At 37.0% G+C, this 19,890-nt stretch overlaps 4 protein-coding genes, 1 long non-coding RNA gene and 1 other non-coding gene across 8 annotated transcripts in view; 4 read left to right on the top strand and 2 right to left on the bottom strand.

The window, feature by feature from the left end:
- Positions 1 to 6,222, top strand: part of LOC107268410 — a 29,915-nt gene extending 23,693 nt beyond the window's left edge. The window contains exons 4-5 of the mRNA XM_015741161.2: positions 1,590 to 1,915; positions 2,131 to 6,222. Coding sequence (XP_015596647.1) covers positions 1,590 to 1,915; positions 2,131 to 2,260 — 456 coding nt within the window. The 3' untranslated portion in view covers positions 2,261 to 6,222. The remainder of the gene's footprint in view (positions 1 to 1,589; positions 1,916 to 2,130) is intronic.
- On the bottom strand, positions 1,865 to 6,938 carry LOC112494468. The gene is made up of 3 exons (XR_003059885.1): positions 6,807 to 6,938; positions 2,098 to 2,275; positions 1,865 to 1,998 (listed from the first exon to the last, which is right to left on the bottom strand). It is a non-coding gene; the product is annotated as an uncharacterized LOC112494468 (long non-coding RNA).
- Positions 6,884 to 9,710, top strand: LOC107268409 (UBX domain-containing protein 4). The gene is made up of 7 exons (XM_015741160.2): positions 6,884 to 7,098; positions 7,493 to 7,627; positions 7,726 to 8,135; positions 8,232 to 8,504; positions 8,583 to 8,894; positions 8,954 to 9,174; positions 9,238 to 9,710. Exons 1-7 carry the CDS (start codon positions 7,017 to 7,019, stop codon positions 9,371 to 9,373), a joined length of 1,569 nt encoding a protein of 522 aa, XP_015596646.1. The 5' UTR covers positions 6,884 to 7,016; the 3' UTR covers positions 9,374 to 9,710.
- A 484-nt stretch (positions 9,711 to 10,194) lies between these two features.
- Positions 10,195 to 18,090, top strand: LOC107268415 (homeobox protein ceh-30). 2 transcript variants are annotated; one of them, XM_015741171.2, is made up of 5 exons: positions 10,195 to 11,651; positions 11,781 to 11,903; positions 14,967 to 15,202; positions 17,314 to 17,450; positions 17,510 to 18,090. In XM_015741171.2, exons 1-5 carry the CDS (start codon positions 11,462 to 11,464, stop codon positions 17,733 to 17,735), a joined length of 912 nt encoding a protein of 303 aa, XP_015596657.1. In that variant the 5' UTR covers positions 10,195 to 11,461; the 3' UTR covers positions 17,736 to 18,090. The 2 variants fall into 2 exon arrangements, with proteins under 2 accessions (XP_015596657.1, XP_015596658.1); XM_015741172.2 differs by having other exon boundaries at positions 17,527 to 17,737.
- On the bottom strand, positions 14,323 to 19,856 carry LOC107268414 (cyclin-H). 2 transcript variants are annotated; one of them, XM_015741169.2, is made up of 8 exons: positions 19,645 to 19,774; positions 19,030 to 19,254; positions 18,781 to 18,954; positions 18,488 to 18,713; positions 18,312 to 18,423; positions 18,095 to 18,232; positions 14,548 to 14,624; positions 14,323 to 14,462 (listed from the first exon to the last, which is right to left on the bottom strand). In XM_015741169.2, the coding sequence occupies exons 1-7, from the start codon at positions 19,759 to 19,761 to the stop codon at positions 14,591 to 14,593; spliced, it is 1,026 nt and encodes a 341-aa protein (XP_015596655.1). In that variant the 5' UTR covers positions 19,762 to 19,774; the 3' UTR covers positions 14,323 to 14,462; positions 14,548 to 14,590. The 2 variants fall into 2 exon arrangements, with proteins under 2 accessions (XP_015596655.1, XP_015596656.1); XM_015741170.1 differs by lacking the exon at positions 14,548 to 14,624 and having other exon boundaries at positions 14,438 to 14,462; positions 19,645 to 19,856.
- Positions 17,104 to 17,176, top strand: Trnam-cau. The gene has a single exon. It is a non-coding gene; the product is annotated as a tRNA-Met (tRNA).
- Positions 19,857 to 19,890: the final 34 nt, after the last annotated feature.

The raw sequence follows: 19,890 nt of genomic DNA, 5'->3' as shown, positions 1-19,890 counted from the left end.
TTTCATTGAGTCTATATACATATATATACTATAGGTAAATATACCTGTTTCAATTCGGATTCTTTTTCAATCTCAAAGATCCTTGTAGGTTATTGAAAATGATCCAAATAAATCATTGAGACGCGACAATGAGAGACTCCGTTATTTATGATATTCCAGTTAAGGGGTGATCAAAAAATGCAATTCAAAGTCCATGGTGAGCAGTGGGTGTGGATAAACAGGAGGTAACAGAAAGGGTGCGTAAGGTACAGGTCCGTTCAGAAATTCTTTGGCGTTCTGGAGAGAGACAAAGAGAGAGAGAGAGAGAGAGAGAGAGAGAGAGAGAGAGAGAGAGAGAGAGAGAGAGAGAGGTGGGGGAGAGAGAAAAATGATGGCACCAGACTCCCATAGAACTAAGTAAAATAAAATAAGGGAATCATCTCGTGAAATTGAATCGAGCCAAGTTTTCCTTTTCCACGTCCCAGCAAATGTCGCATCACTAACGCGAAGGATTCTTTTCAGTTGTTCTTGGTTTTATTTAGGTCTTTATATCGTCTTATATATATGTATGGGAGAATGAACAACGATCGTTCGATCGTGTTGAATTCGATTCGTATCGATCAATAGACAATTCCCTTGTAGCTGGCTATGAGGTTTGGCGTTTCTTAAATCATATTATATGTATATATATATATATATATGTTCTGATGTAATTTCAGCGAACTCAGAGCCATAGTTACTGAAAAGAATATATTTATACTCCTGGTTAGAAATCAATTAACGAATGTGATTGGATGAATTTTCGAATTAATTTTTTTCCACCTCCCTCTCTCTGATTGCTTTTTCTTTTTTCTTTTATCTCTGATCCTTAATAGCTGTCAGCTATCCAACTTGTGAATAAGTTAGGTTCTACAGGCAAAATCGTTCCAGAATGAGAAAATGGATAAAACCGAATGTTAGTATAGATTTACAAGAGACAAGAACAGAACATTAGGGATATTACGAAATTGCTTTTAGATCCTTTCCAGTCGTATCTTAAACTTGACAGCTCTTAAAGTTGACATACGATATTATTTATTCATCAGAAATCTCTTACAGTTTCACTATTTTTGTCCCTGCTTGTCACTTTTTACTTTATCATTTATGTTTCCTACTCTTGAATTATTAATACAGTGGGTCGAATCCTGATTACGAGACCCTTGAAAAATTGTGTATTAAGTGTCAGAGTTCACGAGCGAGCAAACTCCAAGATCACGTAGGGACGAAATTTAAACTTAAAATTTATCAGGAACACGTACGGGGTCGTGCGCTGATGTTGAACTATGAAACTAATATTTTTCCTACTCCAGAGAATTATCTTTAAAATTTCATAAAAAGCACGTGAAATCCCATTTCACCGCGTGGTAAACATCAATACGAGATCACGTTCTACTGTACCTGTATAGCATATAAGACCATCCCACACTTAATAGTACAGATGAATTTCGCGAGTGATCAATCAATGAAATCAATCATGAAAAATTAGATCTCACATTAAAATTATATCATCCTTGACCTGGGTCAAAAAAAGTTTCATCCTTCAACCCCAAGCTTCTGCTAACCTGTTACAGTCAGGTCTACCACCGTCCTACGAGGAATACCTGTGTCACAAATATGCAGTGATAACACGATCACACACTCCACCACCACCCTGGTCAGATTCGACTCCAAGCATCCAGCAGACACGCAGGGACCTCCTGGCGAGTCAACCTGAGCTACGTGAATTTCTGACCCACTTAAGGCAGCGGGCGCAGCATATTAATAATCAACCCCCTCACCAGCAACAACAGCAACAACCACAACAAGGGGTCCTGAGAGACACGACCTGCCTGTCAAATCAGCAAGCCCTCAGGAAGCAAGCGGCCAGGACGCAACGACCACGTGCGCCACCTGTCAGGTGAGTCAATTTGACATAGTCCAGATCCTGAAGTCATTTCCAGCTTCCAGGACCAAATAATTCAGAGACCCTCCTTACACAACCTGCAAGATACAATATGAATCTCAAAGGGATGCCAACCCCCTAGCCAATCCAATCAAATTACTCATTACCACCCTTGTATAATTTCCCTCATGTATTACCTTGACTCACCTGAAATGGCTGACGTTTTCCAGATCCCAAAGTGAAAGTCGCGCCCAGCAGCAGAGAATCACGACCATGTACGAGGACAGTGCATTCTGCATGGAGACCACAGTGATCCAATCAGTCTTCGACAATGGCATCTCCTTTTGCAGTGTCATGTAAACGCGTTATCATTGCCTGTGGGATTATAATCAATTAATCACAAAAATGCCCATTTGTGGTATTCGCGGATATCGTTGATAAGAAGGTACCACGAGTCTGGGAAAAAGCAATTTTTGAAAATGAGATTGCTCTCTTTCTTTTGGCAAAATAATTTTGTCATTTTCTTCCAAGGTCAGTCGTGACTGTCAGACCCGTGAAGATCGCAATTTATTTAGCGAATAACAATTATATCGTCTATTTGCGTCTTTTCGATTTAATGACGATTTCTATTAGCCGATTTTTGGGAAATTCGCGATTTCGAGATATTATCAAAGTTTTTTTTCTTTACTTCTGGTCGGATAACGAAAGCTCATGTAAGATTGCGAAAACTTTGGTATGAAAATGATATGAGAAAATATTACGTCATATAAATATATATATGTATTATTATTATTATTATACGGCCATAAGGATTTCCATTTCGTACGCGAATTTTCAATTTTCAATTATAACTTCAACCAAGTGCTATAGACCTGCCTAAGATAACTCCTAAGGAACGCAAAAGTCTTTTTGCGAAATTTAAAAAAGTCCGGAAAAAAAATTCGAAATTTATTCCAAACGAGAAATGAGAATATCTACACCAAGCAATGAAATTACGATAAACCATTTTTTTTCTCCTGGCTGGTCCAGGCCAAAGATAATTTTTCATCCTAATGTCGTTAGGCGTGCTGGTACGCTTTCGCCTAATTACTATTCTGCGCCTCGGTTTGCCTTTTTTTTCTACTGAAAAACTTTTATCGGGAGTATCGCTCGCTCACCGTAATCGCCATACTTATTACGGTACTAACATTTTTCATTCTAAAGATTTAAAAAACGAAAACGAAGAAAAAAACGCTAAAATGGCGATAAACGATTCTCCTCGCCGTTCATCTTCCATCGATTATCAATGAATACTCAAAAAAAGCACAATATCGAAAAAAAAATGTATATTCCTCCATTACAAAAAAAAATGTCTTTTACGTATCCAAAAAAAAAATTTCTAAATAAATCACATAAATTTTCCCAACAGAACGATCTCTGAGCGGATTAATGAAAGTATCAAAATCTGAGGAGCTAAGAAATTTTGGCCAAATTAAAAAGAAAATGATATAATAAAAATTATTCGACATCCCTGCTAATTATAACTAATTTTAACACGCGTCATTCACAATATTTATATCGCAATATTCCATTATCGTCTTCTACGTTATTTCTACATAACCAATTTTCACATATAAGTTTACGTTGAGTCTCGCGAATTTAGTCAGTTTTTTCGAATACTCAATTAACTAATTCAATTAGCGTCAATCATTCTTACCTAAGGTTACTATTATGATATTATAATATATTGTTCTCATACTGTACATGTACTTGGCCATACTTATATTTGATATAGACATTTACAAGTAACGAATATTTTAGACGTAACCTATAAGCGTACATAGATATATATATGTATATAAATACATAAAGAAATATAAAATATATTATATATACATATATATATTAATATATAGACTGTCCTAACGACATACAAAACATACAGTAGAATGTAAAGTCGATGTTAACACGTGGTGTGTAGATTAGAAATTTTCGTCAACGAATGACTGGGGATGTTGATGAATTATTACGATTAAATTGTACTGTCAAGTCAAGTAGAATTTAATGATAAAGAAATATTATTTCGAGTGATAAGAGCTCGAGCAACCTCCAGAACTTCCAAAGATTCGAATCAACGCCACTTTTTTTATTATTTCATCATTGAATCTGATATCGGAATTGCGGCCGTATATGTTTTTTCCTGAAATTATTTATTTTCATTAAAACAAAAATTTCTAGCGCGTTGACATCACTGAGAAGAAATGTAAAAAAAAAAATTGGACAATTTTGATTAAGAGTAGGATAAGCAATACAGAGAGTATTGATTATGAAAATTTTCGTGTTTGATAAAAAAAAAGTATGATAAAAAAAAGAAAGAGGGGGCACCAGGAAAATTTTCGTGAACAAAAAATCTCGAACGTGCTACGAATTTGGAAACGATTTTATCGGAAAGCAATAAGTTGATAAGAGAGTCGCATATGGTGGGATCAATGCGTGGAACTCTAATCGCGTAAAATATAAAAATATGTTAAAAATGTATTAACGAGGCTGATGGAAATTTTGACGAATGATAAGGTGTATGAGATAAATGAAATTTTGAAAACGTGAATCAAATAGACAAAAATTTCAAACTAGACGTTGATGGGGGGAAAAATAGCCTCTTATCACCACGTCAATGTGTTATTTTTTAATTAAATTTCAATGTTAATTAAATTTTCGTAATGTACGGAACATAAAAACAGCCGCCCCAGTAACGATTGAACTTGAAAACCGTGAAAGGTGAATAAACATAATTAAATAATTAATACAAAATTATAAGAGCAATGCGATAATCTCGTAGATGCGAAATGATGAAGAAAAAAGATTTTTTGAGACTATCGACTCTGTCGAAGTCATTAGCCTTTTAACGTATTCCGTTTAGCCTCTATTGCGGATTATATAAGTACGTAGCCCTTGGATAGACGAAATGAGATTAAAAATTTTGAAAAAAAAAATCATGATTGAAGCGAAGAAGTTGAAGGGAAAGATATTATGTATGTAAAATTTATTTAATCGAGACGACACGTTCCACCCCTACTATGAAAGAATACGATACTAATTAATAATAATGGCGTAATTAGAGAGTATGGTATAAATCTTAACCTAATTTTAAGGTACCTTAACTCTTAAGCGTTATACAAGATACAAAGATTTTCTCGTCACTTGCAAGGGAACGATGCTTAAGCACAAAGTATTAGTGAAGAATGAAAAGCTGATAAGGGACAAGTCAGAAATGACTGATTTTTCTAAATTCGCTATTTTCACAAAATATTGAGTTTTGTAAAAAAAAAAATTTCAACAAATTTTCGGAGTTTTGTATTTTTTTTTTACGTACACAACGATATACCCTTAACAAACGTAATTATATCCTATGATTATGATACACGAGTTATGACGAGCGGCAGCCGTAATTTTCGTGCAAAGAATTCATTTTTTTTAAATTGTCAATTATTCGTGCACTTTTTATGAATCTTTCTTTGCAATTCCGACGGGAAAATCACGTTGCATTTTTGATGTCGTAGTTGTGTCACGTCTAAGCGCACATTAAGCCATTTACCGAATGCATGTGAGTAGGCAGGTTTTCACTTTGAATATCAAATCATCGAAATGTTGGATGAAACGACTTCGAATTTTTCTCAAAATTACAGTGTCAAATTATTTGGGAGAAAAAAGGAATTATTGTTCGATTTTGTTACAGAAACAGGGAAATATTGATTAACGTGATGTAAAGTTGCGACTCGAAAGAATTTTGAAAATAAATATATATGTATAGATAGATAGAACTGCCAAGAGCGAGTAATTTCTGAAAATTTTTCAAGCTCGCGTTTTGTGAGCAAAAATCAACGAGGTCCTTGAAATTTTTACTTTTTTCTCGATTTTTTTGGGCACTCGATAATTTTGATTTTGTATCCATCCATTTTTTTCGCGTCAACAGTTCGACGTGATATAAGAAACTCAATATTCAATCGACGAGGACTTTTTTTTTTGAAAACTCACATCTCAATAAATATTTTCTGCGTAAGACGAGAAAAAAAAGAAAACAAAATTGTATCGGTAAATCCGGTGTACCGTAATACTGAATTTCATAAATGTCAATTTGCAATATAAGCCCTGAAAGTTTTATTTCATTGACTTTCGTCTCGTATTATCATTCGGGAAATTCCATTTATACAAAAAAGTCTTTTTTGAAAAAAAAAATCTTAGTTATGTCGATTGTCCTGTCGAAACCTATTAATATATTAAATACGGTTTCATAAGTGAAATGAAGGTCGTGCGGGATCAGTAAACTCTAAAAAAAAAAAAAAGTAACATTTTCCGTGGTCCTGGCGAATGCTTTTTGGGAAAGGTACAAGTTTTTGGCAAGAGAAAAGGAGGAAGAAAGATAAAGGAGAAATATCGAGCGAATTTGTATTTTTGTATGGGAATTGTTTTGTAGGCTTGCGACCGCACATTGTTGATTCGCTAATTGGGGTTGTTGGTAATAAAGTATCGTGGGCAGTATGATTATGCCAATAATAATAAGGAAAAAAATATATACTATGAATAACATTGTGAAAATATTACATGATGCTAAATATATATATATATATATATATATATATTATACTACATGTTGTGTATATTATAAATGTTTAGAGGACCAAAAAATATAACCTACTGATGTAAAGCAACAGTGCCTCCAATTTATTCTTCCACCAATATCCAAAAAATGTATGTTCCCCAGTTTAACCACTTACACATACATGATACCAATTACGTATAATAATATTGCAAAAAATGTCAACCACTATCAAAGATTATCAAAGAGGAAAGACAATTTAAAAATGAAATTGAATTTTCTCATTCGCGAGAGACGCGAGAAACGCTGATTAAACGACGAACTATTTACCTGTGTATATCGCGCGTATGAATTTGCCTCGAAGATGGCGCTGCTGGTCTCAGGTTAGAATCGCCCGATGCTGATGCTTGGTAGGAACTTGAGAAACGTCAACCATAAGCATTAAATTTCCAGTGATCACAAATTATTTTATATTACGTCACCGCGGCCGAATATACTCCAGAGCGACAAATATCCACAGTTCGAATCTTCTTTCGGAAAATGAAGTGGTTCGAAGGAAGTATCAACGAGGCTGTAGCAACCTCGAAGTTCAGGAAAGCAATTTTCGTCGTATTCGTCGAGGGTGTGTACTCGCTCTTGAAGGTTATGTCAGCATCGATTCATCACTCGCACACAGTTTCCTTGATTCTTTCATGTCTACTGTTATGACGTTTCTTTCTACCAATCATCTTGACATCTATCCCAGCAATTTTACTTTAATGAAATATTTAAACATTGAAGTAGAATTATCATTATGAGTTTCAAGTCACTGTTAACCTTGTCCCCGTTTTCTGCTTATTCATTCTCTCACCTTATGTGTCACGAATTTGTTCTTATATTATGACCTGTTCGTTTCTATTGAGTATATTCATGCATATTTTTATTTCTATGTTGTACATTATGAATATATGACATTACATCCTCGGTTTGGTTATGATTGTATTATTATATTTTGAACTTACAATGTGTCTCCATAGGAAAGGATGATACCTCCGTTCAAGTCGCTAATGCTATCAGTGCTGATGAGGTATCATCACGTTTACAACAGGATGATTTTGTTGCTATAAGACTCGAAAGTGGCTCCGACACCTATAGGTTCTTTGCACAAATTTGTATCCTTTTCCGAACTCAAGCCTTGGAAATGATTTTGAGTTCTATATACATAAAGATGTTTTCAAAATACACTACATTCCTTAACACCTATGATCAGATCAATTGGTACCAGTACCATCTTTGTTTTTTATTGGAGAAAATGGCAGTCCATTAGAAATTGTTGCTGGTAACACAACAGCCTCTGAATTGTTGATAAAAATTGATGGAGTACTGGCAAAAGTAGGTAAAGGAACTAAGAATTCGTCGACTAACTTAATACAGGTTGAACAGAAAATTGCAAGTGCTACAAATGCTACTAAGACTCCAGATACTAATGCATCTTCAAGCTCTGAAACAGAGACTTTGCAAGAACAAGTTAACCCCGAATCTAAGACTGAAAGTAATAGCAATAGTCCAACCCCCAATGAAAGTATACCACCAGAGACAACGGGCAGCACAGAAAAAGTTCAGGAACCTACAACGAGCACTTCTGAAACTGCAATAAAAGATGCAGCACTGTCAGCAGAAGTATAAAAATGATTTATTTCTAAATTCTATGTTTAAATATATTATTTAATGTATTTTGGAATTATTGAAATTACAAAAACAATTAATTGTGTTCAGGAAAGGGTGGAAAGGGCACGACAGTTAATTGAACTGCAAAAGAAGCAACGTGAAGAGGAAGAAAAGCGCAAGGAACGCGAACGGGAGCTGGAACGTCGTAGAATGGGCCGTGACGTTCAAAAGATGCGTCAAAAGCAACAAGATTTGGAAATCAAGCAAGCGCATGAAGAGAGGATGCGAGAGAAAGCTGCAGAGACAGCTGCGAGAGAGAAAGTGAAGCAGCAAATCGCTCAGGATAAATTGGAACGCAAGCACAAAGAATTGGCACTTCAGGTACAAACTCATTAAGCCTATTTGTTCCAATAAAACAGTCTAGCAACAATTAATGCTACAAATATTCACATATTATAGCAACAAGTTGCACAGCAACAACAAAACCAGGAGCAACCCAAGCCACGTACAGTAATACCCAGTGATGCTAGCATAGCGAGGATCCAGTTCAGGTTGCCTACAGGGAAACCACATATGGGCCAGTTTGAGGCATCTAGTACTTTGGGAGCATTAAGAACTTACGTTGTGCAAAACATAGAACTGCCATTCACACATTTTGCAATGTCTACAACATTTCCCAGGAGAGACCTCATAAACCAGGATGACAATAAAACTCTCTTGGAACTGGAATTGGTCCCCACTGCCGTCATTTTAATTCTACCCTTGAGAAACGTAAGTAAATGAAACCACCGTGCGCTCAGTAATCATTAACAATTTATTCATTTTTCTAGGCAAACATCACATCCGCTATAACAACCACCCAAGATGTCGGCTTCTTTTCCCGCTTCATGTGGGGCATCTTTGCGCCCATCATTAGCATATATAATTACGTACTAGGTTACTTCTCAGGAAGACCTCGTAGAAACCCTGAGAGACAAAATAATACTCCTAGCACCAGTGGAACTACTACCAATATTGACAGATCACCTACCACTCAACCTCAATCGTCTGGGTAAATTGTGCTAAACAACAATTTATACATAATACTGGACATTAACCTTAAATTTGAATTTAGGCTTACCAGGAGGAATATAGACAGCCAAGGTACTACGACTATTCGCGCCCAGGGTAACATTCACAGACTACATTCTGGAGGTGATGACAACGACGAAAACAACACCTGGAATGGGAATTCCACGCAGCAGATGTGAAGCATTAAAAAGTGAAAAATTAAAACGGAAACATTGTCCAGAGATTCAAAAAAATCCTGCTTATCAAAAAGCGTCTAAAAATTGAAAATGTCTTACGCTCAATATAATTCATCTCGGACGATGCCTGGCACTGGACTGTGCAAATTTTGTTAAAAAGAATTTGATCTTGGGCGTGAAGAAAAGGGATCATTGGAAACATTTCCATGATAATTAAAAAATTCTGTATGACCTTTACGAACCTCAAAATTGATCAAATATACATTTACCACTATCACTTATCCGATAAAATATTCTAATCCACATAAATAAACACTACAGTTACACGATTTTGATTTAATTCACGATGTTCTATATCGATAAACATTTTCGCAAAATATTACAGTATAAACGCAAAAATCACGCAACGGCGTGAGAGTCTTAACAATCGTCGTAAACAGTAAATGAAGCTATTATTTTGTTTACACAATTAGATAGATCACGCAATTATTTAAACAATGTATTAATATTTCCTCCACGAATTACGGACCAAGATTGATTAGATTTAATTAATAATTTCAACTAGAATACACATAGTGTAGATGACCTACCGCGACTGGCATTGGGTAGCTTTTAACGGATCGGACAGAACTAAAATAAAAATAAATATGTATTTTGTTCCTGTGGTTAAAAATAAACTTGAATTTTCATTGGACAATTTTTCATTACTGTCTTGATCACTTCTTCCCAAATTCCTACAACACGTCCGCCTACTCAGTAGATACGGCCAACCAATATCCTTTAAGAACCCACAAATACGACTATTAAAATTTCGACTTATTTTCTTATTCTACAAAACACAGCTGTGGCGCCAACAAGAAATGGCAACAAACCTTAGCCACTGCAGAAATACGAAGCCAAAAGTATGTTCAGACAAAAAACATACAGTCCGTGACTATAGCACGTGTAACACGTTAATTAGCCAGTAATGATAAACGCGCTTAAATTCAAACGTCAATTACGCGTGAAATTATTAAACGTTTCTCCACTGTTTTCAGTGTCACATTTCAGTCAAAGGAACCATGACGAATTGCAGAACCACCAAAAAAGGGACCAATAGCCATTTTGAACCCTGAGCCTTCCAATTTATCGCACAAAAAATAGATACTCTAACAACCAAGCGTTCAGCCATTATTATTGACCCAATTATTCGAACTGTTGTGAAATTTAAATAATGGTAACGGCCCCGGCGTGAGGAGAGGGAGGTTATCAGGACAAAAAAATTATTATAGATATCCATGCCAAAAATTTATTGGCTAATTGAAAATCTGTCATCGTACCAATATGTGATCTTTTTCTCATGAAAAAGCACAGCTTTGCTCTCTAATAATTTATTTATTTTATGATATCATGATATATCCATATATCACATTAAAGTTTTTTAAAATTTTATTTGTAATAAATTTCAACGGGACGAGGTCTGATTTTGGACTATGAGAGACGTAACACTTATTAATTGATGTTCTATACCGGAGACATAAATTTATGGGACCCTCGTTACCACCGTTTAGCAGTCCTGGGTGTCATGCTACGAGATCATTAAAAGCTCTTTCTGAAAACGCACGTGCTTGCCAAGCTACGCCCACACTACCTTACGATTGGCTCGTGCTGTCGTGACGTTATATCCACGTGGCTTTTTCGAACCGCCCCAAATGCCAAAGAATTTGAGTTCGCTGCCAAAAAAAATGTTGGACACCGCTCTCTGACAGTGTCTACTCTAACTAATCCCGTGAACAAGGGGTGCTAATGGATCAGTATGGTTTCAGAGTCAATCGCGGTTGACAGAAACTCAGTTCTATGAGCTGCTGGAGGTGCAAAATAGTCCAAACTTTAATTAGAAAGTATGAAACTTGAAAAGTTTGACTAGAAAGTTTTTTTAAAGAAAAATATCAAAATTTCGTAGGACCAGTGAAAAACAAAAAATTGAAAATGAAAATTCTTCATCTCGATCATGAGATTATAATCCGAGAGATTAAATGATGTGGATAAATTTTTTTTCAAAAAATTAAGATAATCCAATTTCCGCGTGGTGATTGTGAGGTGCGCTTAACAATGACGGAAGAAAAGTCAAAGTCTTTGATAGAGTCATCGAAGGTATCGGTGCAACCGGTAGAGAGTCCAAAGGTATCGGCATTCAGTATAGAGAGACTTTTGGCACCAAATAAAAAATTCTTAAGGGATGAAAAATTGATACCACAGCAATGCGTCTGCCCGTCGCACAAGTCTTATTCTTGTACAGAAAGTAAGTAACGGTGTCGTTTTTATTTCACGAATGTATAAACGTAATCCACACAAAATCTACGCAACGGTATACAAGGTCGGATTAATCTAAATTTAATTTCCATAATTCTTAAAAAAATCTATATAATAGCGTGCGAGGGTGAAACGAGACTGATGGTTGTTCCCGACTCCTCAATTTCCATTAATGAGGAAACAGAGCTGGAGGAATCCGACATTGTGTGTTCCACGTCACCAGAACCGGAAATCAGTTACGGTGAGTATTATAATTAATAATTAAAAAAATTCAACTAGTATCATATAAAATTCCCTTTTTCCCTATTTTTCAAAATAAAATCCCAATCGTGCCAATCCGTCACCATCCGTTATAATAGTGTATCATGAAAATCATCAAACTTTTTTTAAAATGAAATTATGATAACTTCATATTAGAGTCCAGCAAAAAGATTAAAAATTGCCAGAAGCGAAATTACACCTATGTACATATTTTTTATAATGAACAAGATTATCATGAAAATCATAAACCCACCTCAGATGAAATCAGTGCTTCAAGTTCCTATAAAAACATAAATAATATGAATTCATATAACGATCCATCAGGGAGTTAAAAAATTTTCAGAAACAAAATCATACCTATGTATATATTTCCTATAATCAATGAGGTTATCATGAAAATCGTTAACGCTTCTCAGATGAAATCAGTAACTCAAGTCACTATAAATATATGAACAATATAAATTCATATAAGGATTCGTCAGAGATTTCAAAAATTGTCAGAAACAAAAATCACACCTATGTATATAATTCTTATAATCCACAAGGGTATCATGAAAATCACCAACCCTATTCCACGCAAAATCAGTACTTCGCGTAGCGGGTCCGCCAGTGAGTATGATCCATTACTTCCTGCAACGATCCACGCCCACTCAATGTTTCTGTTCCTCATCCACTATTTATCTGTCTCCTGCTAATTCTGCCATGGAAACGCACCAGCAGGTTTCCTGCGCACCAACGAGTTCAAGTAGCAGACTTGATGTCCCTCCAACTCTCACCCCAAGAAGACACAATAATCAATACAAAGGAGATATCAAGATAACAATTAAAAAAAGATCCATTCCTATCTACTATTCAATATCCAAATAGCAATCAGCCGAAATTCGACCAAGGACAATTAAATACCATTTTAAGAACCCATGTTTGAAAGTGAACTGACAAATCCCCCAATTCCTCAATCCGCTTGATTTACGCACTCTTAATGTTCTATGCTATAAATTTGAGATCTAAGGAAAGCCAATCCTTGTTTGTACACGAATAAAGTCCCAAGCCGACAGGATCAGACACATGGGATACAACATAGGCATGTGAGGTCCATAAAAAAAAGGTGGTAGACGTCGCATAAATCCGTGGAACTTGAAACCCAAAAGGGAAGCTATTCGACTCATACTAAAAGCCAAAGTAACTGCCAAAGTAAAACCGATCCAAAAGACAAAACCGTCCGGATGTATAATTTTCCATGAAATTAGGTAAAACAGTATCCCGCCGTTATGAGACGTCCAACCCCAATATAATCAACCACCAAAGATCTTCCCTCTCCTTCGCCCGATTACGGAGAGTAATTTTTCATTTCCTTATCCCGCGAGTAAATGGCAAAATCTCCCAAAAATTAGTATCTATTATCAGATTTCAAAGTCTGTGTCACACGCACGCCGAGCTCTGGACCGCTATAGCCCGCGTGGCTCATTCATCACCGAATAATTAGGAGACAAGTTCAGCGTAGCTCGCAGCAATTAGGTAAACTAGAAGGCGTGGTGTTCTATTCCTGATGCGTTGTCGCTCTTCTTTCTTTTCGCTCACCCTTCCACGAGGATCGAGATTCTCCACTGATGCTGATGCTGTACCAGAGTGAGTCTCTCTGAAGATCTTTTTGCGCCTCCTCTCGTCCTCGACTCTAACAACCCTTCTTCTTTGCTCTCCGTCTCTCTCTCTTCCTCTCATTCTGCTAGCAGACCTCGTTCATCAATGCGACTCCTGCGTTTCCACTGCGACGACAAATGAGCCGGACGAGACGTTGGTTCAATGCTTTTTCTTCTTGTCTTCCTATTCCACGCATTTCCGGTTTCAGCGTACATTTTTAATTATTCGTACAGAAAGCGAATTTACGTACTTTCCAAAAGTACCCATCGATTACAAAAATTGTCTATAAATACATTTTAAGAATTACATTCTGAAAAGCTATTTTTCTTGTGTACGCAATGAAAGTTCGTTTTCGATAATTCTTCGAACAGTCTACAGGTGTACGCCTTGTGAGTTACAGGAATGAAAATTATTATGCGTACAACAGTTGGTGCGCCTTTGTAAACCCGCCATTGCACTATTAACCACAGATTCGCCATTGCGAATTGCTGCGACTCATTCTCGCCAATCTTAGTTTCTACATGCAGCCGACTAACTTATTGGGGTACGGTTTTAGCCAAGCTCCAAGCGGATCCTCTTTCTCCGCGAGTCCCATACACTTTCGGTGGTATCGGCGACGGCTGGGACGTCGGCGACGCCTAGCGTCCCGCAGGGACGCGCGTACAAAAACGCGAGAAACGCGACAATTACGTCGCCATCTGACAATTAGTAGCCGGTAAACGCTTCTTCGTGGGCCGCGGGAACCAGCCACGAATAGTTTCTTGGGATATTTATTGCCGCGTGGCGCAGCGACGTGCCACCTGAACCGTTTCCATGGAGGCGACAAGAAGTTTTCGGCTCTCAATGGGATCGGCAACGAAAATAACTGCATCCTTATTTACGAGCGACACTCTATCCGCATCTATAAAATAAAATTAGTAGTAAGTTTATAAATTTCGATAAAATCGATAAAAAAATCAATTATAAATAAATAAAATCGATCTTACATTATCCACGTGACAATTGCATACCCATCTTCATAATTCTCTGTCACGTTACGAATATAGATATACCTTGGGTATAACTGTAACAAGATACATTTGGACTTGGATAAATTATCAGATGATTATAAGATAATGGCAAAGACTCGTGTTCGAGTTTAAAAGTAAGTTTAAGCATGAAGAAAAAAAAAAAAGAAAACCCAAGAGACATTTCTCGTAGCAGACACCAAGTGTCATGTAGCAGAGTCTTGTGTCTTTGATATAAATAATATGTGTGTAAGGCTACCCATAGGCAAAGAAAAGGAGAGATTAATGACGATGAGAATTCTTAAGCGTAATTGAGCACAGCGGCCGTCGTGAAAATCACTCGTGGTCTTGTATTAATTTTTTGAAAATTTTTCAAAACAAAAAATCACCCGTTTCAGAGGCCTGTACCAGCAGCAGTGGGACTAACTCGACATTGGAAATTGATAACAAGGCTCAGGACACGCAGGGCCGTAGCGCGAGTGGGTCCAGCGACGACGAGAGAAAGAAAAGGCCGCGAACGGCCTTCACGGCTACGCAGATAAAATCCCTGGAAGCGGAATTCGAGCGGAATAAATATTTGAGCGTGGCGAAGAGGCTGCAGCTCAGTAAAACGTTGAAGCTTACGGAAACGCAGGTAAGATTTTGAGAAAAATTTTTTTTTCAAATTTTTATCAAAATTTATGCAAATCTTTGAAGTCCGATAATACACGAGATCATCCTGATGACCTCGGGATGGCGTCTGCGCCGGAGGAAGACGTCTAGCCTACATATGTCTGTCGCCATCCCCTATTTTGGTTTCCCCTGATCATTTTGACATACCGATAATACCGGGACTGTTAGGAATTCGGAAACCGGGCGCCACTGTACGGAGATACTATATAATGATTGAGTTAATTATCAATTAAAATGAATTTGTTGTACAAAATCTAGAGAGAAATTATTTTGAAAATTGACTAAGGATAGCGAATCAGGAGATACTAATAAAATAAGAGATGACTTTAATATTTGAGAAATCAATGAAATTTGTATTTCTTAAATAATCAGTAGTCGCTAACAAGAATTTTTTTTACTGCAACATTTTTTTTTCTTGTTTTGGTAAAAGGAAATCATTTTTCTACCGATATATTGCAATATACGTCACGCACTTCCTTAGGGCGCCAACTTCGACACCTGAAATAGTTTAAGTCCCTTGTATCGAAGGGTGCCTTATGAACCCAGGGGTCAACTGTCTTTGAATTATGGCTCGCAGGAACGTGGTTGTACCACATGTGCAGGCGCCACAGTACGGCGCCAAGGGGCTTCACGTACCCTTAAGACCAATTAGCACCTACCCACCCCATAGTTACAGAGCCAAACCCCATTAAAGATATAACTCAGAAAAGTAGCAAAGGTATCATTGAAAGGAATGCCCTGAACAGTGAAATTCAACAGCAAGAAAGATAAACCGGTTACTCGAAATTCAAAACCCGTCGAAAAACCTGTACAGTGTACCCACAGCCCTAAAAAAAAGATATAAGGACGAACGTCAGAATTTCCCGTCATGGAAACACTACTCGTCACATCCGGAAAAGAAGCGTTACCCTCAATTTAAGTTACAGTCAAAGTATCGCGTATCCCGAAAGCAGGAGTAAACGTCAAGGAAGTGTGTAAAATACTGTTGTGGAGTGAAAAAAAAAAGTGTAGAGAAAAACAAAAAAATTTTTTAACAAAAAAATCACCACGTCCATGCGCTTAGTCGAAAAGTGCGCGAGACGCCAGTAAAATTTTGTAAGTGTGCATTTATTCTGATAATTGCCCAGAAATACGTATGCACCGTTTCTCGTGTCAAAACCGTCTTGAGATAATTATCTGGGTAATCGCATGGGGTTGGACGACTTTGTGGATGAACGTCTGACGTACTCTGGGTACTCGTAGTCACACGGTCTCACAGTCACTGAGACTCTCAGTATCCAAGTCTTTCAGTCTTACAGGACGCAAAGCGACAGATCAGAGAGAAGGAGACATGTCGGGCTGCAGACATAACTGTCACAATATTTCTCAGAGTTAACGAGCCGCTGCTCCCGCATCCTCGGTTACCGTTACTCGACGTTCCGTCGTTTCGACGGCTTCACGAAAGGGTCCCGACGCATACGGACGTCGGACTTTGTCCCCGACGCTCGACGTCGACCGAGCGGAGAGGCGTCGATTTTTTAATTAGGATATATTGCCATAGGATATTTCTACCCTAACAGACCATGTACTTTCTGAATAAGATCCTTACCCTCTTGGAAATGGGATAGGTAAATCGATGGAATGGCATTTTTTAAGGTTAGGATTTCCGCTTTTGAAGTGCTTTTTCTTGTATACGGGGTTCTACGGAAACTGGAAATATGGTTTGATTCAATGCACTTGCATTAACTTAAGATAGCTCTTCACCATTAAAATTAAGTTGGCCAGGAAACTAAAGGTGGTCTTTGGCCTGCATATGTGTGAATAAGGTAATTTAGTTCAGGTACATTTTCCATGTTTTACTGAAACGTTGAAAATCGCCCACAGGCCTCGGTAGCGCAGTAGGCAGCGCGTAAGTCTCATAATCTTAAGGTCGTGAGTTCGATCCTCACCCGGGGCATAATTTTTGTCAAAATTGAAAGTGGAAATAAGGTTATTAATATAAAATATGCATATAGGGAAATATGATTATTTAGATTATGAAGAGTATTGATGTACAGGGTGTTTTTTTTGACGGCAATAATTTTTTTGTCACAGATTAAAATTTGGTTTCAAAACAGACGAACGAAATGGAAAAGGAAATATACGAACGACGTGGAATTACTTGCACAACAATATTATTCAAGCTTAGGAATTCCTGCACCCCGACCGATCTTTGTTGGGGATCGGTTATGGTGAGTACATTGAAAATATTATAATTTTACGAGGAATGAGAATATTTTTATTTTTGCAGGTTTTTTAATTATCCAGGTCAATCCCAACAGGGGTCATCGTTATTGCCTCCGCATTTGGCACCCATGCCTTTACCACCAGCATTACCAATAATACAGCCGTTACCTAGCAATATTGCAAATGTACCACAAACTTCCGTTTTTCAAAATTTACCCACGAATCATACCACCCATCACCTTACGCAAAGATTGGACTTCAGGCATCAGCATAACCGTCAAGATTCTTGAAGGATAATAATAATGAGGGAGAGACATAGAAGAAAGTTGCCTTGCTGCAAAGCTATATTAAATAACAATGACGACTTCGTTTAAAAAATAATGTAAAAATACATAATTGCATTTATGAAGAGGATACGACGTAACGTGAAGAATAAATAATGATAATAGTAACTAAGTGGAGGCACGAGCCTCAATTTTTGAATGAGTCATATTAACGCTACAAGTTGTCTATACTGAAACTAAGTATAGGAAAATATTTATGTGACTTAATATTATTTTTTACTGTAATTATTAACGATAATAAGAAGTATAATAACAATGTGATTTCTTAACGAAATATGATAATGTATTTTATACGAAATTATTACCTAGTAGCCGGAGATAAAACCTTACTGACACCTAGGATTTTTTCATCGTGAGCTGCCTGATCTTGAATAATTTTTGCATATTTTTCATTATCCCGCAGATCCTCCTCGTCCAGCATTTCCTGCATTCTTTGTTTGTAGCTGTAAACAAGTTTACCTCAAGCTAGCTATTCCACTATTCATGAAGACAAACTTCAATCATGTATGGAGTAGAACTCACATTTCACTGTCAGGATTGTTTTCCTGATTTCTACACTTATCCAGCTTCTTTTCTAGTGCTCGTACAACTTCCCGAGATGGAGGCTCCACACCTTTGGCCATGGAACGTATTTCTGAAAGGTGTTTACAGCTAGTACATATATCTGCTCTGATTTACTTTGTTGATGCTCCACTTACTTCTGACAGCTTCTATTATTCCTGCCAAGTGATCTCTAGAGAACAGAGTATCAGTCACATAATTATCCAAGTTGGCAGCTGCTCTGGAAGCTGCATGCAAAGTTGCAGCAAGTGCAACTTGACTTGGAGGATAAAGCAAAACACTGTCAGTCAGAAAAACCCTCTCTAGAAACTCATCGATATGTGGCCTCAATTTTTCTGGATTTTCCAAGGATGTATAGCGTGTCTACAATTAAATAACTTTTGATAAATTCTTTACCTACATCTAAATCAGATAAACGCTTAAGGTATACCTTGATATCAATCATAAGCCCTTCTACTGGCCTGAATGGATTGTGTACAGTAAGATTATAATTCAACTGTTGCATTAATAGCAATTCATTATTCAGTATAATATCTGATGCCTTTTCTCTGTCACCTTTGATATTAGCTACGAACTGAGATATAGACACATTAAATTCTTCCACCTAAAATATAGATAAGCTTTAAGTACAACATTTATCACAAATCTCAAGGAAGTTCTATGGAATATTGAAAACCACCTTGCATGCCAAATAAACACAAGTGACTAAAATCTCCTTGGGATGATAGTCCATGACGCTGTTCCTTAGGTAGAACCGCTTAAAGTAATGTAGCGCAGTTGCTACAGTGGCTCTGGGCATAGGTGGTGTAAAACGCCGACAAAAATCTCTCAATTGCAACTCATAGAAACGAAGAAGTGTCCGCTCTTCCGCATCTGAGAGGAAATACTCTTCCCTCTGCTCCGGCTTTACATGAAACATGTACATTGCGTAATAAATATCCAGTTTGATGCCTGCTCGATAAGCATGCCAATGATTATTTCAAAACCGGTTTCAAAACCTGCTAGTGTAATAGGCTACTGCAATGCTAAATAATTAAGTAACGACAAGTTGAGTAGTGCGATTATTAGAAGACGTGTTTCCCATACCAACAGAGTAGGATCCTGTAAAAACGTGTCTATACCGATAGAAGATCAAACGCAAATATAACCTCAAAACTAACCGAAAGTAATAAAAATTAGTCAACTACAAATATAATTAAATAAATATACAGTGCATATAACGAATAAATATGAATATTACATTTGATGTAAAGATAAACAAGAATTATTCCATATTGAAACACAATTCGCATACCGTCATGTCAGCACCGTGCTTCTCAATAAATTCTGCATTGGTCTTCTCACGCAGTGCCGTAAGATCATTTTCATCACTAAACATCCAATACTTCTTTTGTGAACTTAGAGGAAACATTTTACTGCATTTCGCGTAAATTTACTTGAAAAAATTGACAAATAAATATGCGTCGATCAATTTTCTTCCTGTCGTAACGTATTTCACTTTAAACTAGTCCACAGTTCTTCCACAACGGTTACAGATGGA

Source organism: Cephus cinctus, unplaced genomic scaffold (genome assembly GCF_000341935.2).
Source record: "Cephus cinctus unplaced genomic scaffold, Ccin1 Ccin1_scaffold0542, whole genome shotgun sequence".
NCBI classification, from domain to species: Eukaryota; Metazoa; Arthropoda; class Insecta; order Hymenoptera; family Cephidae; genus Cephus; species Cephus cinctus.
Note: the sequence above shows the minus strand (reverse complement) of the source record. Positions and strands in the feature narration are given on the sequence as shown.